At 35.0% G+C, this 16404-nt stretch overlaps 2 protein-coding genes across 4 annotated transcripts; both read right to left on the bottom strand.

Moving 5' to 3' along the window:
* Positions 1–206: 206 nt before the first annotated feature.
* HAG1 (histone acetyltransferase of the GNAT family 1) lies at positions 207–5847 on the bottom strand. Of its 2 annotated transcripts, none has more exons than XM_016349204.3 (13): positions 4902–5847; positions 4493–4557; positions 4212–4292; positions 3810–3881; positions 3333–3501; positions 3207–3250; positions 2779–2878; positions 2284–2352; positions 1990–2044; positions 1313–1428; positions 800–893; positions 514–655; positions 207–409 (listed from the first exon to the last, which is right to left on the bottom strand). In XM_016349204.3, exons 1-13 carry the CDS (start codon positions 5496–5498, stop codon positions 346–348), a joined length of 1668 nt encoding a protein of 555 aa, XP_016204690.1. In that variant the 5' UTR covers positions 5499–5847; the 3' UTR covers positions 207–345. The 2 variants fall into 2 exon arrangements, with proteins under 2 accessions (XP_016204690.1, XP_016204689.1); XM_016349203.3 differs by having other exon boundaries at positions 4454–4557; positions 4902–5734.
* Positions 5848–6022: 175 nt separating this feature from the next.
* Positions 6023–14481, bottom strand: LOC107645224 (uncharacterized). 2 transcript variants are annotated; one of them, XM_088489295.1, is made up of 18 exons: positions 14089–14414; positions 13737–13834; positions 12957–13059; positions 12246–12315; positions 12103–12141; positions 11887–12004; positions 11737–11794; positions 11464–11528; positions 11268–11274; positions 11095–11155; positions 10836–10895; positions 10702–10721; positions 10539–10604; positions 9495–9662; positions 8356–8613; positions 7496–7708; positions 7133–7404; positions 6023–6529 (listed from the first exon to the last, which is right to left on the bottom strand). In XM_088489295.1, the coding sequence occupies exons 2-18, from the start codon at positions 13757–13759 to the stop codon at positions 6388–6390; spliced, it is 1743 nt and encodes a 580-aa protein (XP_088345421.1). In that variant the 5' UTR covers positions 13760–13834; positions 14089–14414; the 3' UTR covers positions 6023–6387. The 2 variants fall into 2 exon arrangements, with proteins under 2 accessions (XP_088345421.1, XP_088345420.1); XM_088489294.1 differs by lacking the exon at positions 13737–13834 and having other exon boundaries at positions 14089–14481.
* Between the last annotated feature and the right edge of the window lie 1923 nt (positions 14482–16404).

The following is a 16404-nucleotide window of genomic DNA, read 5'->3' on the forward strand; positions in this document are numbered from 1 at the left end:
GACGATGACGATGATTATAATGATGATGATGATGATAGAGGAGAAGGATGAAAAAGGAGACAAATTCCAATAGGAGAAGAAAGAGGAAGAAGAAGAGGTGGTGTTGGTGATGACGGTAACGAAATTGAAAAATAATAAAAAAAGGAGGAGGAAGAGAAGAAGAAGAAGAAGCGCAGAAGGAGAAGAAAACGGGAAAAAGAAACGCGTAACTCAAATCACTGATTGGATGAACTTGGATATAAAATTGCTTGGATATGGAGAATTACTCTTGTGAAAATAAACATGATTACATCATAGAATAAGGGATATGTTTTTATCCAATTTTTGTATGTGCATACTGCATCCCTACTGAATTTTGGTACCAGATTGGACACCCGATGTCACTTTACTCTGAAAATGTAATTCTAACCTGCATAAGAAATCTACCTGTTAATCTAAGGCGGAAAAAAAAAAAGTAAAATCACATTTCTTAGGTGAAAAACACAGCAATAGGTGGTGGTTGAAGTAGCATGCCTTGTAGCACATTTGTAATATATGGTTTCAGGAGAGTTATATGTGCGTGCATTCTGAAACATTCTCTTCACATCAGCAACAAACATCTCAAATGTCACATAATATTGTTCTGATTCCACCCTCTTAGTCATTGTCTTCAGATCTGCACTCACATTACATTGCCAACATAGTAAGACAACAAGACTTTTTAGAATGGCAGATTGCTATGAGTTCTCTAACTAAATTAATTTAAGCAGTAATCTTGATTCTAGACGAATTTAACATGAAATATAGAGATCCTTCTTACCTATTGGATCTTTAATTATGTCATAATAATCAGGAACGTCTCGTGCATCAACTGGTTCCTTGAATGGCCAAGCATCAGTATGATCATGCATTGACTGTACCAAAGAAATCAGGTTATACAAGAATTGGATTCTCATCAATGTACTATTTCTACTATCATGCATTGCCTACACATGTCATTATAGCCAATGTTATGCAATCACTTATTCCAAAAGTTTAAACTGAGAGACAGAAACACACAAATAATCATATCTCTAACAAACCTCTCAAGCAAGAGCCTCTTTTAGACTAGAGTGTGATTTTGCATAGGCCTTCTTTCTTTTTAGTTTGCCTTATGCTGAATTAATTTCTTTTAGGTAATAAGAATCGAACTATAGACCTTTTGGTGGTAGAAACTATGATATCATGTATGAAACCATTTATGAAATATCTGCTGCATTTTCAGTTCATACTGAAATCGAAATGAAAATGAATGAAAACTAAAATCAAAGTGAAGGATATCCAAGCAGCTTGCCTTCAGAAGGGAACGCATATACGCTGTCAAATGCTTCATATTTGTAGCATTGTCTGTAGCGTTGCTTAGTCTGAATCTTGAATGACCCCACTGATCAGGGGTCCAACCAGCCTCTCCTGTTATTGCATTCAAGAATTGACCATAAATATCAATCAGAAAATTAAAAGACAAATCATGCAAAAATAAAGTATTTCACTCATAAGTCATAATAACATCCTGGTCAAATTTTCACAATATGCTCAGCTTAGATAGGAGGCAAAGATGAGCAAGGAAGAATGAAAAGTTTGTTTGATGATTTAAGGTGGGGAAGAACATGAAATGAAAGGGAACTGTTTCCATTCTTCCTCATTGACTTTTGGGATAACAGGGTATACGTTGCTTAAGTAAACAGATGGAAATAACCTCCTTTAACTTTTAATTCCCAGGCCACGGAAGAGAGTTTCTTTCCTTTCCTTAATTAGGAAACTCGATAAGTTGAACCTATAACTAACATTTTGACCACTGGCTAACACGAGACAAAGAAACAAAGTAAAATAGTTCAGTGCCCTTGGCAGTCAACATAGAGGTGGACATCTCATTATATGAAGATAAGTTAACCCTACACCATCCTGCCTTTGAAGATAGGATATACCACAAGTCCACAACAGTGTATATATATATTGAAATTAAGCACTTACTCAATCCAGGGATGTCCTCAACTTTGACAATTTTTTTAGGAATTCCAGCTTCTTTCTGCATGTTGTGTTGGTCAGAATAGTTGCAAAAAAGAATGAGGGTACATAGGAAAAATGATTATCTGCCCAATTCCTTGGTATACAGGCACAATGAATAGCAATGCATGCATAAATTACGTCAAAATGCAATCATGATTGAACTGATAATACTCTCCCGTTAACAGAATTTACAACTGGAGAAAACTTAGAACACCATAAAAGAATGAGGGTACATGGAAAATTGATAGTGTCTTATACCTTCTGAAAATCAATGCCAGCATAAACAATGTGACAATTTGACAACTCTCTGATCTTTTCATCAATAGCCTGCCATTTTAGAACATATCATGAGCTGAGGAAGACTAAAATGTCAAAAATGAATGAAAAATAATTAAAAATAACCAACTCCTCCGGAAGTTACTCATTAGATAGACACAAAGATGATAAAAGGAAAAATAATAGACTGAAACACAGCATGCATGGTCACTAAGTAAGGGTCGGAGTAAAAATCTAGTGTCTGCACAATTGAGGCCTCATTTTGTGCTCCTCTAAATGGAGCTTGTATATAAAGTGAACAAGTAAGGGTGTATCCACCCTTACCTCACTTTGTGAATTAAGAGAACATGACAATTAGATAAAATATCCTTGTCAATGTTTCAAACCACTTTTTACTGTGTATGAAGTCTGTTAGGAATGCAATTAACAAAGTAGAACACCTTATATAATAAGTTCCTTCAAAAAATAAAAAACTACCTGTCGTTGACGACGAATCATTGTTGATAGATCGATATAAGGGAGCTTTGGATCAATCTTGCATTCCATGAGAATTCCTCCATCATAGTCTTTTATATACCTGAAATCACATTAATTACTGTTGAGAATTCTCATAGATAGTATACAAGAATACAACAAATTAAATAAGTAATGATGAAAATACTATTCAATGAGGTTTTAAAAAAAATCAGAATTAAAAGTCATTTTAAGTCTCCATAATTGGAGCTTTGTAGTTCAACATTCCTAACAACCAAACACATATGTAACATTATATAAATACAGTTTCTCATTCTTCTGGCAAATACCTTTTTTCTTTTTCATTTTCCTAAAAAATGAAATTGAGGGACTAGTGGTAAGAGCTGCTCATAGATTTAGGACAAAAGAATTAAGATTGAGAATAACCATACCCTTGCCATCTATCTTTCTCCAAGTGAATCTCCTTCGTAAATCCCTGAAAACATGCACAAACAAACATCCGTACATAAGAAGCAACAGATACCAACGATGCAGATCTTAAATGTGGATAACCAGACCTGTTTGATAAAATATCCAACAGCATTGTTGTCAGCATAAGTTAAAAAATGTGTCAGCCCATCTACATCACGTGCATGCTGTTTTAAGTGATTCATCAATCTAGTACCATAACCTTTTACTTGCTCATCAGCTGTAATTGCACAAAAGGCTATCTCACCAAACTTCTGGCTGTCATCCATAGAGCATATAAATATTAATAATTAAAAAAAAAGGCAATGAAGAAGTATTTTAAAATATCTATTTAATACATCAACCAATCCAATGTAAAAAACATACTAGATGGCATATGTAACCTTTGATCATAGGTTTTGTAAACCTTCATTTTTCAGCGTGATAAAACAAAGATAACAATAACAAAATAATGAAGCAAATATTGAAAATTTCTGAGACCTGCAAAATAAAATAATAGAAAGCTAGAATATGAAATAGGGGGAAAATAATAAATAATGAATAAAAGATACGGAGAAAATGATTACCTTACATATGGCCGATATGTAATGCCTCCAACAACATGATTCCGCCTTATAACCATTACAGACTTATGGCTCCTGCAAACCCAACATAAACAGATTGTAAACAACATAAAGAGAGACATTCAAAGATAACATGGGGAGTTTTTTTTTTTTTTTAAATAGCCTAGGGAGATTTATTTATAAGAACTTCTGTGCAAAGAGAAATCTCAGATACAATTAGATGTAGGATTCATGCTCTTCATGTCCTTGTTCATTATTGTTTGGGTTGCAAAGGAGGTGCAAACAAGTAATTTTTCACAAAACTCCGAACAAACACAAACACAAACACAAACACAAGAAGGCTGATGTAAGCTCCCTGTGAGAAAGTAAGTATTGAAGGTACCAAAAATTACTGAGTGGCATTACCTATCCATAACAAGTCGGACAATGTACTCCTTTGGCATATTGGGAAGTTGCCTAGCAAATATATTCTTCAATCCTATTAACCTAAATAACATAACAAAAGCAAGGGCCAAACTCAGCATCATTAACCATTACTTTGCTCATTAGAGAAAGGGGATAAAAAACTCTAAATTGAAACTCATCAGATAGTTGCTATGGTAATGCATAAGTTACAAGTGGTAAACACTAAGCTACCATATACTAACATATAAGAACAACGCAGAAAAATGTCTGAGAAGCAGTACCAAACCATATGCTCATCAACACCGTCATTTGAGTAGCACACAAATTTGAGCCTTCCCGCTTCCTCCTGAAAGATTTCAAATGATTATATCACACAACCACTAACCTTAAGTTAGTGTGTAACCATTCATCTATGTCACTTCATAGCAGGGAAGGAAGAGTAAAAAAAAATACAAGGGCAGAAGAAAACGAGAACAAATAATAAGAAAATGTAAAACTCTCATATTACCTTGAAGCAAAGCAGTTCATACTAGTACTATTCACTTTCAGTAACCATTCCTAACAATGCACTATTCAAATATTGTATGAATTTCAAGAACAATTCTGAAATTGAAACACAATATACATAATCAATGTCAAACTGTGTTTCTATTTTGTATGAATTTCTTTAACAAGTTGAATTTGCTTTACCTCTTTCTTCAGACTCTCTTCTCTCGCACTGTAAGCTCCACTCGTCTGCAAATTATCCGTAAATATCTTGCTAACATCTTCCTTCACCACGATACCGGGGACGGATCCGGCGGTGGCAACTGTGCCCACGGCGGCGGAATTTCCAGCTACGCCAGCGTCCTTGTTGACACCGTCGGAGCTCTCAATCTTCACGGTGACTGAGTTTTCGGTCTTGAGCTTGGTGTTGCGCGGTGCAGAGGCTCCACCGGCGCCAGCACTTCCGTCGAGCCTGGAGGCGGTGAAGTTGCGCATGGAGGAGTCATTGTCGTAGTCGTCCTCGTCGTCGTCGACGACTGCGTCCTCGGAGTCGTCAGCGTCGGAATCTGAGTCTGCGCCGCGGGCGGAGATGCTCTCGAGGTCGTCGTTGGAAGTGAGAGCGCCGTCGCGGGTCTCGGCGGAGAAGGAGGAAGGGGGAAAGGGTGGCGCGTGGTCTTCAGACGCGAGCTTGCGCTTGTGGATGGAAGAGGTGGCGGAGGCGGAGGCCGAGTGAGAGGGAGAAGGGGACTGCGAGCTCCGGGAACGGAGGGGCCCAGCGCCGTGAGAGGAGTGGGTGTCCATTCCCTTTTTGTGTCTTCTCTTTTGGCGATCAATTGCGAAAATTGATTGAGATCGAAGTTTTAGGGTTTTGAATTTAGGGGAACGAGAGCTCCCTGTGTTTTTGCGGTTTTTTTTTCTTTTCCTTTTTCCAGGTGGTCGGAGAGAGATTAACGACGAGGAGGAGAACACCGTAGCTTTTTCTCCGAGATAGTTATAATCGTTGTACTAGTAACTAGTCTTCCGTCAATGTCAGGCATGTTTATATCTTAATTTAATCTAATCTTATCCTATCTTATTTTAATATCTTGTTTTTCTTAATACTGAGGGTTTAGTAGTTGTTTTCTTGCACATTTCACTTCGACTTAAAATTCGATGTTCAAGTAAAAGCATATATTTTTTTAGACATTGATGAAACTGAAACTTAGATACTCTTAAAATGGGAATATCCATAATTGATAAGTTCAATCAACTATGCAAAAAAATTCCTGGATACCAGGAAGGTAATTTCTTCAGTCACAAATATCACCAGTCACCAACAAAAAGAATAAAGAATCAACTTGTATTTCCTCTCTTGCTTTAATTTTACAGTTTAATACATGATTGGTGCCACAAAAACGTATATCTAAAATCCAATTTACTCTACTATAATCTGAAATAAATAACTGCCAAGTATTAGAATTAACATGCTGTTGCAGCAAAGAACAACTCTTTTGAACGTGCCATTACAGAAGCTGCTGCAGAGATCAATCACCCTCGGATCATCTTTTTTACTTTACACTTTTTGCAGAAGAACTTCTCGTCGTGGGCGGCCTCTATGTTTCGAAAAGAGAAAAGCTCGCCGAAAGCGATGAATTGACGAGAAGCATACCGAATTCTCAAAGCTCGGCTGCAACTGCAATTACCAGAGCTTCTAATCTGATCTTGGTCGACTCCGGCCGTTCTTGTTGTTGCTATATAAAGGTAGTATCCACCGTGATCCATGTTTCCTTTTCCCATAACAACGCCAATAAAGAACAAATAAGGACACAATTACACCAAGGGGAATAGCCCATCTGTTTCAATCAACAAAATGATCATGCATCATTGGTCAATACTTTATATTAAGAATTCTTGAATGAGAAAAAGAATAAAACAGAACTGAGCCTTAAGTCTATTGGGTAGCGTTTGGTGGAGAGACAGAAATGGAAAGACTGAGACTGAGAGACAGAGACTAAGAGACAGAGATTGAAATAAATCTCAATATTCTGTTTGGTACAAACTGGGAGACGGGAATTGAAACAAGAATAAAACTCTAATTTAATTTGCACAAAAGGTAAAATTAGAATTAATTAATTGAAATGAGAGTATTTATAAATGTTATGAAAGTTTCAGTCTCCATCTCTAAAAATTTTAGTCCCCTGTGTCCCTACTTTTTGTAGGTACTGAAATACTGAAATTTTGGAGACAGAGACAGAAATTTTAGTACCAGCCTCTGAACCAACAAACATGATACTGAGTCTCAGTCTCTCAGTCTCTGTCTCAGTACCTTAAAACAAACGCTGCCTTGGTTCTTATTATATGTGTCACATGAAGCAAAAGCAAGAAATTCAAAACCAGCAACATTAAATGCTTTCAACTTGTATCAGATGCATCAATATGCAAAACAGTTGAATTACCTGTCAAGATCAAGAACTGGGCTATAAACAAGAGTTTCCCATGTTGCAACTATAAAATGCCAAACTGGATTATAGTACAGTGACTCTGCTGACCAAAACATCCTTGTGTAGGTCTCAAGAAATATAAAAAGTAACCATGCTCCCATTTCGATCAAAATGAACTTTATAATAAAGCGGCCAATCACGACCATGACGAGGGAGAAGGCCACCAACCAATTAAAAAGCCTTTGGTTATAATCCTTTATAAATTGAGACTTAGATTTCCCCAACATCTGCAAAAATTGAAAAAGAAATTATAAAGATTATGCCCCCATTATATGGTAGAATACAAGTTGACAGAAAAATGCAATTATGATAACAGACCTTCATCATGCGCTGCTCGTAGTTTGTTTTCGACGGTCCGACACACTCGTGCTCAAAACTATGATTGCATTTCTGCAATCCCGCATTAAACTTTGCCATGGAAGGTAGTCTGAGAACCTGAAGCCGATCCATCATGTCCTCGCAATTGGTGTACAATGCCTCACATAGCTTTGAAGATTGGTATTCATTTTTTAAAATGACATTCCTATATACCTGCAGAATTGTCCTTCATAAGTATTAATTGTTCAGAGTAAATATGTGCTTGAAATTATCAGATTAAAATCCAAGATGAAACTAGATAAAGAGAGCAAATAACCATTTATCAACAAATCAAGGGCATCTCCTTCGTTTTTTCAAAACAGTCACTGCGGTAAAAAGAAACCTACCAGCTTGGTAAAACTTTTTCATAAGATAACAAAAGAAGTTGCAAAAGCATTGATGCTTTAAGTTTGAAGCTCTGTAGACATAAATCCAGCATAATAGATGCTTTTCATTCTTGCTGAGTCACTCAACAATCACAAAATTCTTGCTACTTACTGAGTTTTGAACCAGAATGCCTCAAAACAAAAACCTTAAAAGAGGAATAGTTCTACTATCTTTGACTACGATTTTTACCTGCTAGTTAAGTCACACTATTTTTATTCAAAGCACATGACATTTTAGAGGGAATTTCACCCTCAAACAGGACGAGAAATTGGAAAGTTTTGCTCTTTAATGTCTTCTTTCATTGGTTTCTTTTTACATGAGGATCTCTTGTCCTCCATTCTCTTTTCTTGTTCAGAAAATTATTCTTTTATCTAAAAATAATTCCAATAAGCCAATTTCATTTTTCAAATATACTATAAAAATTCAAGAAATACCTTCTGTATTTCTTCATCCAGTTGTGTCACTGATTTCTTAGCATGGTGACGACCAAAATGTTGCTGATCAAAGGATCGCATGGCTTCACCTCTAGAGTTATCATGGGACTGTTGCAGAGATCCCTCTGGAAGAGGTAGTTGCAATTTTCCCATCCTTTCACTGTATAATTTAAGACATCTTTCAAGAATATCCTTGTTGAAAATCTCCACAAGAGAACCAGTCGATGGGATCTCTCCTTTGTTCAAGGCTTCAAGTATCTAAATTTGAAACTCAAAAATCAATGCAGTTTAATGGAGATACACATAACAAATTCACATAATTCTAATAAGTTATTATGTTATTATAGTTGTGTCATTATTATCCTCATTCTGACTATATTAGAGATGATATAAGAATATTTGTTACAGAAGAAGGGAGAAAAGGCAGAAGGACAAAATAGAAAGCATGTGTCATGAAACCACATATCCTAAAAGCTTAAGCTTATAGGTAGAAGTATATGAATGGATATATCTTACACGCTCCCTCACGCAAGAACCTCTTTTGGTTTGCATGAATTTTTGTATAGCCCTTTTTTCTCTATTTTTATTTGCCTTATGTTGAATTCATTATGTTCGGAGTCAACAAAGATTAAACTCGAAACCTTTTGGTCATAGAAATTCTTATACTATGTCATGAAACTACTTTCACCCAAAAGTATAGAAATTCTTATACTATGTCATGAAACTACTTTCACCCAAAAGTTTAAGCTAATAGATAGAGGTACCAAATTTATTACAGGAGAGAAAACTGCTTTACCTAAGTATTCACTAGTTTTGGAAAAACAGTAAAATAATATGCACTTTAACTAAACTTCAAGATCAAAGAATTACTAAGAAATGAAGTAATAACATTTTCCCTACTTTCCATTTATAGTAACTTTGAAGAGCAAAAACTCATTGGTTCTACTTGTGTTTTTCTAATCAATACATGCTGCCTGATTAATCTCAAAAAGTTGAACTTCATAGACAGTTCCAATATTTTCTCAAAACATCTTTAATCTCTCAAGAAACTTTAACCAGATATACTGAAAACAGGACAATCTATGAGTAAATAGCTTGCATATAAGTACAATGAATCATTCATGTAGGCAACCAAGTACCTGCTCTAGGAAGGAAACAAACTCTTTCCCATTTAGAGATTTTCCTTGTACAATCTTTGGACGGATTATGCTAGCAACAAGCTCTTTGAGTTGCTCCCTTCTTTTTACATATAATGGTTCAAGGTCCCCATCCTTCATATCACAGAGCTTTGTCCGCTGGAGATGCGGCTGTTTAAAGTCCAATTTAGATAATCAGCAAGGCCAACCAATGCAATGTTTACGACAAAAATCAATTACAGTTTAACATAGCAAAAATTTTCATCAAGTAATATAAAATATACGAAGGCATATTGCGTACATAGGTGACAGGCAGGTCGATTAGAGATGCAAGAAAAACACACATAGATAACTTGCTTGAAATAAAGATTGATTTCATTAAAACTGCAGTTCTTGCATAAGACAAAGTACTCCAAAGAGTCTATCACATTCTTCATGACATCAAGATGGATGCCAAATAACCAAAGATACAAATAACAGAAGGTGACATAATGTGAAACAATGGAGAAGAAAAATGGGCATGTACCTATTACTAACACTGGCCAATTTTAATTTGTGATAGATTAGTTATAATAACTAATACAGGTCAGGTGCAGCATAAAAAGGATGAGGGTTCCCTAAAAATCCCAAAGTTTGATAACGGAACTGAAAAGTTCAATATTTCTTCCTCCAAAAGAAGATAAAAGGCTTCTGTTGTGAAGAAATCGTCCATCCAGTATGGCAATATCATAAAATCCAGCTTGAATAGAAGAATTACGAAATCAGACAACATAGCAATTTGTATAACACAAGAGAAGTATTTCTCTCTTTCATTGCATTCATATGACTCTAAGAATAGGCTTTGCTACATACATTGTCACATTCACATCATTAAAACTCAACTAACAATGCAGAAATCATGGTTACATTTTGACATGATTTCCGAAATAACACAGCTCCATACACCCAAAATTCCACATAATTTAATTCAGGATAGAAATCCATATAATAAAAAGGTTCATATGGTATTAAAAAACAAGTATTTAAAAAGCAAGCCAAGATACATACTTGTGGTAAGCTAAAGGCAGTACTATTGTCACCCATTATAGCCAATGAGTCCCGTATCTGATTGACCTGATGATGTGAATTTTTGTTTAAACATTCAGTTCCAGATTAGTAACATCTTATGATATTTGAGACATTGAAATTCAAGGCCAGATGAGAAAGATACCATATCAATATTTTTGTCCCCTGCAATTTAATAACAAGCAAATAGCTAACCATCAGAAAATCCTCCTTAAGAAAATGACAAAGTTATAGTGAATAAAGTTAATTTTAGTCACAGGTACAACCAATAGCACTAACCATTGACATTGGGGACTCTTCGAAGAGCTTCTTTCACCATTTGTTGCACTGACTTCCCTTCTGCATTTTAAGTAAGGAAAATATTAGTATAGGATTGAGAGTGCATGATGGACAAAAGAGCAGCAGTGCCTAGAATCCTCAGTGACCAAAAACAATTTTATTCTGATCATAGGCAGTAGATTAAACAAAAGAGCAGAGCTCAGGATAGGAAAGGTAGCGGACAACTTGTAGGTACGAACATAGCTAGTATTTAACTTACGCAAAAAATCACGTTGTATAAGCCACAAGAGCTTAGCAGGTTCAAATGCAACATCTTGGCCCTACAAAACAACAAACCATTTAAAAAAAATTTAAAAAAAAAATAGCAACAAGAAAGTTCATAAATGAAAGTGACGTCGCAAAATGGTGAGAGTAATAATGTAATTGGAGCACCTTCACTCTGTTCCAACACATGGACATTGCCGATTATAATATGTTGAAATTTCAAAATAAAAAAAAAAAAAAAACAAGTTAGTAACTGCAATAGTCACGGGAAAAAGGCCATAAAGCAGTATTAAAAAGGATAGCAAGAGAGAAATTGATAATCCAAATGATATAGTAGAGGAGAAAAGGGCATTAGGTTGCTAACCTCCCATAAAATTCTTCAGCAAGCTCAACCGCAAAAGAGAGCCGAGAAATGTCAGCTTCGCGTATCTTAATGCATAAAATGAACAAACAAACAAAATGAAACATTAGTGGTTGAAGGCATCAAGTTTGTTCAGCCTATAGCTAGTAATAGAAAGTTGATACCATTAAACAAGCACATGCAATCAAGTTGCTTTAAAAGGATATTGCCTTTTTCTAAAAGCAATAATATTAACTTTCAATTTTCACTGACAGGGAGGGGAGAATGATAACTAACCGTCTCAGGCAGATTATAGATAAGCACGGAACTCATGACAGTTGCCAGAGCAAATATCCTGCAAAAGGAAGACATAAGAAAAGGCCAACTGAAAAAATAACATACGACTACCAACATAAATTGCAGTGCTTATGATCAAACAGGAGTTACCGATCATCATATACATTTGATTTTCCAACACTTTCAAATCCTTCTGTATCAAGGTAAAATACGGAAGTTTTTACTCCATCAATATCCAACTCTATTGGGGTTCCCCAAATCCATATTCCTGTATAACATGGGCCAAAAGAGAATAAATATTTGAGGAAGACCGTATCTAAATCCAATTAAGGATAACCATGTGAAAAAATATCAATCCCCATTCACCTTTTGTCTTGGTATCACGCATGTGCCCAACACCAAAACCTAACAAAACAATCAAAACAGTTAATATTACATTCTTAGAAGCTGTCGAATTCCTAAAATGTAAATAATGAGGAATAAAATTCTAGCAGCAATAAAAGATGCACCTTCATAACAAGAAAGAGAAAGAAGTTGATTAAGCAAGAAAGATTTTCCAGAGCGATACGGTCCAATCACCTGACAAAACAACCATAAACTAATATAAAACCCACAGGGAACTAACACCACTTATACAGTAATGTGCAAGCTTCCTTCATTAGATCATGAACGAAGTACCAATTTCCAAATAATAAGACTTTGTTCCTGAACTTAGACAAACACTTATCTCCAACTTCGAAAGTCAAAACTATCCAGAAATCCTTCTAAAGAGAAAGTGAAGAAAATGACAACATTTGAGAAAGCAAATCCAGATGCAAAATTATAGGAAAAACAAAAAGAGCAATCAACTCTGGTTTTTTTTTAAGTCCCAAATTTTCAAAAAATCCAACTCCTCTCTCTTATGAGGTTTTCCTGTCTTGTCCTTAGGGGTAGAACAGAATACTTTGTATTGGTGGACTTATATGTTCCAAATCCTGAAAACACATCACATGACAATATTTACAGAAGACAAATTTATTCAAAATATGTTTTCGAACCTTGTAACTAGCAATTTCTCGAATATCAATCAGAAATAAAGTCAGGGAAAGATGATTGGTCAGCATGGAAAATGATAATCAACATGATATTAGCCAATCACTACGCCTAAAACCAGTCCATATCAGTATCAACCCAAACAACTCGAAAACCTTCAGTAGTTCATTTAACAAGCACAAACTTACTGCCACGGATGCAATGGGGTTTGTTATTCTCTCAATAGCCTCCAAACCTTCTCTTGAAAGTCTAAGTTTTGTATGACCAGGATCAGGCTCCACAATGGGAAACCTGTACACAAATATTGGGTAAGAATAAGGGTAGCTTACAACATCGGGAGATTATTAAGGTGAAATGTTCTTCATAACAAACAGAAGAAACTCAGTCATACAATAGCCATTGGGAGGAGAACAAAACAACAATGAATACAACAGGAGAAAAAGAACAGGGTTGTTTGTTGTTATGGCAATAAAAGCATCTTAGTCCCAAAATGAGTTGATTACATAACCTCAGCCTTCAAATGAATAAAAGATACATTTTGGCACCACTCTCAAGGTAAAGACAATTCCATACTAAGTATACATATGACCAAGATAAAGTATGGCTTTGACATTTCTATCATTCTTGTGGCCATAAGTCTATAGTGTCTCCCTATTTATTCATATTGCCAATTTTGAACTATTCAGGATAGTGTCATCAAGAGTTCAAGAATAATAACTAACCCTATGTGTATTGCTCGCAAAAACAAGCTTCTTGTGTCCAAAAAATTCACAACTTATCTTTTTCTCGACATACCAAAATGAAACTTCCCAATTGACAGAGAAAAAAATTTCAATCCATATACGAAAAATCTATAAGTAACAATATTTGAATGTCTAAACAACCTAAACAGCACAATCAATAATCCAGAAGTAGCGAAAAACTAAAAAGAAATTATGTAAAATAATTCTTTAGAAATTTTCACCCACGGCCATTGCTGAAACCAATGCATTAGAAGTCACATTCACTCCCAACTGCAGCAACTAAGTCTGATATATTGGCTCAAACTATGTCCAAGTACAACCACCTAAATAGATATGTATTATAGAAGCATGGTTCAAACCAGTTAGCATAGACGAAATGAAGGTGAATGCCCACATCACCCAATGACAAAATCAGGGAATAAAACGCATTGATAGGATCCAAAGCATCACAAAGTTGAGCTTTTGCAAAACAAGAAGCATAAAGATCAAAGCTTTTTGTATCTTTTCAAGAGGCAATAACCACCAGATCTCGAAACTAAACATGTCATTAGAAAGTTAGAGAGAAAGAAAGACTTACGCCTGTTGAAAATTCTGAATCTGCGAGGACCCAATTGAAAAGAGGGAGAGAAAGAATAGAAGAGATGAGAGAAGGGTGTCCATGAAGGAGTAGAGAGATGAAAATGGGAGAAAGAGAGTAGCTTGGGGTTTGTTATGCGGCAAATGTGGTGGAAGAAGGAAGAATGAGGAGAGAGAGAAACATTGGGATGGGGTTGAAAATTGAAAGGGGTGGCGTTGAAACTTGAAGGTAACGGCAAGAATAGGGAAGTGGGATCTGAAAGGAGGAAGTGGTAATTTGAAGAAGACTCAGACTCGCTCTTTGGATTTTGATCTTAGTCATGTCGTGTCTTCTCATGACCGACCACTGCTATAACTATGCTCCGACTTAGGAGCCAACCGTGTCCTGTTCATTCTGCCTCAATTGGTCACACTATTTCTTCTGGTTTTAAATAATGTTTATGGTTTATAGTATATACAAATTAAATTCAAAATATTAACCCTTTTCTTTGTGATGAAATATTAACCTTTGTGAGTAAATAAGTTTTGAATTCTTTGTATTTTTTGTTTGTATCCACTTTAATCTTGACATTTATTTTAGTACTTAGATTTATAATTGAACTTGTTATTGTCCTTAAATGAACTTTTATATAACTATTACTCTATTGGTGATTTCACAACCTATTTTTTTTCCTAATTAATCACTTATCTCAAATTTAAAATCTCCAATATTAGGCAATAGACATAGAATAGGAAAATCATATATTTTATAAAGAAAAAGTAAAAAGAAAAAAAAAATTGATACAGGTAGCTTTTTTTTTACAGTATCTCCTAATTTAGGAACAGATCGATGACTAATTTATTACGGATTAGAATTTTATTTAAAGTTTATAGAATAAAAAAAACAAAAGAGCTCTGTACAATTAGGAGTAAACGCGGATAGGATCGATCCAATATCCGCAGTTTTTAAGATTTGATCCGATCGGATCAGATATCAGATATCGGATATATCCGCAAAACATAAAAATATTTTTAAAAGCTTATTTTTATTAAAAACATATCAATAAAATTCATTTTTTCTATTCTTTTAAATATATTTACTTTTAAAATAATATTAAACATACTTTTTCTAAATAATAAATTAAAATAATACAACATATATGATAATTATTAGTTGAAATAAAATATAAAAAGAATATTTACTTATTTATTTCTTTATTTTTGCGGATACCAACACAAAATCCGCAATCCGATTCGATTAGTGTGCGGATCCGATCCGAAAGTCTTGCGGATTGGATTCATATCCGCAAATTTTGGATCGGATTTGAATAAATACCGCGGATATGCGGATCGGATCCGATCGGTCTTGAAAGAGCTCAGTACAATGAACAATGTCCTTCTGTTTTTGGTCTGGGCCCAACAACAGGGATTAGCCCAACAATGTCTCATTGCCAATTTTATCTTTTTGGATCAGCCTGAATCTCATAACTTAAGCATCAATTTTGTTTTGACCAAAAAAAAAAACAGCATAATTTTGTTAAATTATTATCACTGTGTGTCTGTGTCTATACCAAAAATGAAAAAAAAAAAAAGAAAAAGAAAATATAAGTCACTGGTTCTGAAGTTCACTGTGATATAATTTTCACGTGAAACATCCAACAATGCATAGACCAAAAAGAAATAGAGAAAGTACATATACAAAAGCCTTTCACCGCGATATACTCTATGCCTATGGGGTGTGAAAATTGAAAATACATCACTATAGTAGCTGAGTTAATGCACTCAAGAGCTTGGATCATTCAAGAGCATTTCAAGTCTTCTATTGTTTTATGTGCTTAAAATAATTTTAACTAAACATCATCCATACTATCTAGAATAACCATCTTATGTCATAAAACCACTCATCCAAAAAACTTAAGCTGATTTTGGGGTTCACTAAGGATCGAACTTTTGACCTTTCGGATCTAAAATTCTAATACTATGTCATGAAACCACTCATCCCAAAAGCATAATTTAATAAAACAATGTAACACTAATGTACGTTTAGGCCATTGGCTCTCTATACTTTCTCAAAATGAAAATATTAAGAATTGGTGTTTCTAGACATATATATTCACATTCGTGACGCGCCCTATGGCTTCCGGAATAGATGGAAAAGACATATTGGAGAAGCTCATTCTAGCACAAGTTACCACCTTTGAAAATATGAGAATTATGAATTAAAAAGTCTAAAAAGCCCCCCTCATATCGCTTTAAACGGTAGTGGCATCTCATCTAAGTATCTAACCAAAGAAAAGAGGACTTTGCAAACTTTCTCGAGTAACAGCGCACCACTTGA

This window comes from Arachis ipaensis, chromosome B6, assembly GCF_059453495.1.
Source record: "Arachis ipaensis isolate K30076 ecotype BB chromosome B6, ASM5945349v1, whole genome shotgun sequence".
NCBI lineage: Eukaryota > Viridiplantae > Streptophyta > Magnoliopsida > Fabales > Fabaceae > Arachis > Arachis ipaensis.

What these genes read in the sequence shown, in the direction of transcription:
- HAG1 (XM_016349203.3), bottom strand. Translation starts at nt 5,498, where the DNA reads ATGGACACCCACTCCTCTCACGGCGCTGGGCCCCTCCGTTCCCGGAGC. An exon ending in AAGAGAGTCTGAAGAAAGAG is followed by an intron (nt 4,558 to 4,901) that starts GTAAAGCAAATT and finishes GAAATCTTTCAG; the next exon opens with GAGGAAGCGGGAAGGCTCAA. An exon ending in TGATTCGTCGTCAACGACAG is followed by an intron (nt 2,353 to 2,778) that starts GTAGTTTTTTAT and finishes CTAAAATGGCAG; the next exon opens with GCTATTGATGAAAAGATCAG.
- LOC107645224 (XM_088489294.1), bottom strand. Translation starts at nt 14,171, where the DNA reads ATGGACACCCTTCTCTCATCTCTTCTATTCTTTCTCTCCCTCTTTTCA. An exon ending in GGGACAAAAATATTGATATG is followed by an intron (nt 10,605 to 10,701) that starts GTATCTTTCTCA and finishes TCACATCATCAG; the next exon opens with GTCAATCAGATACGGGACTC. An exon ending in CTGCCTTTAGCTTACCACAA is followed by an intron (nt 9,663 to 10,538) that starts GTATGTATCTTG and finishes GACTTTAAACAG; the next exon opens with CCGCATCTCCAGCGGACAAA.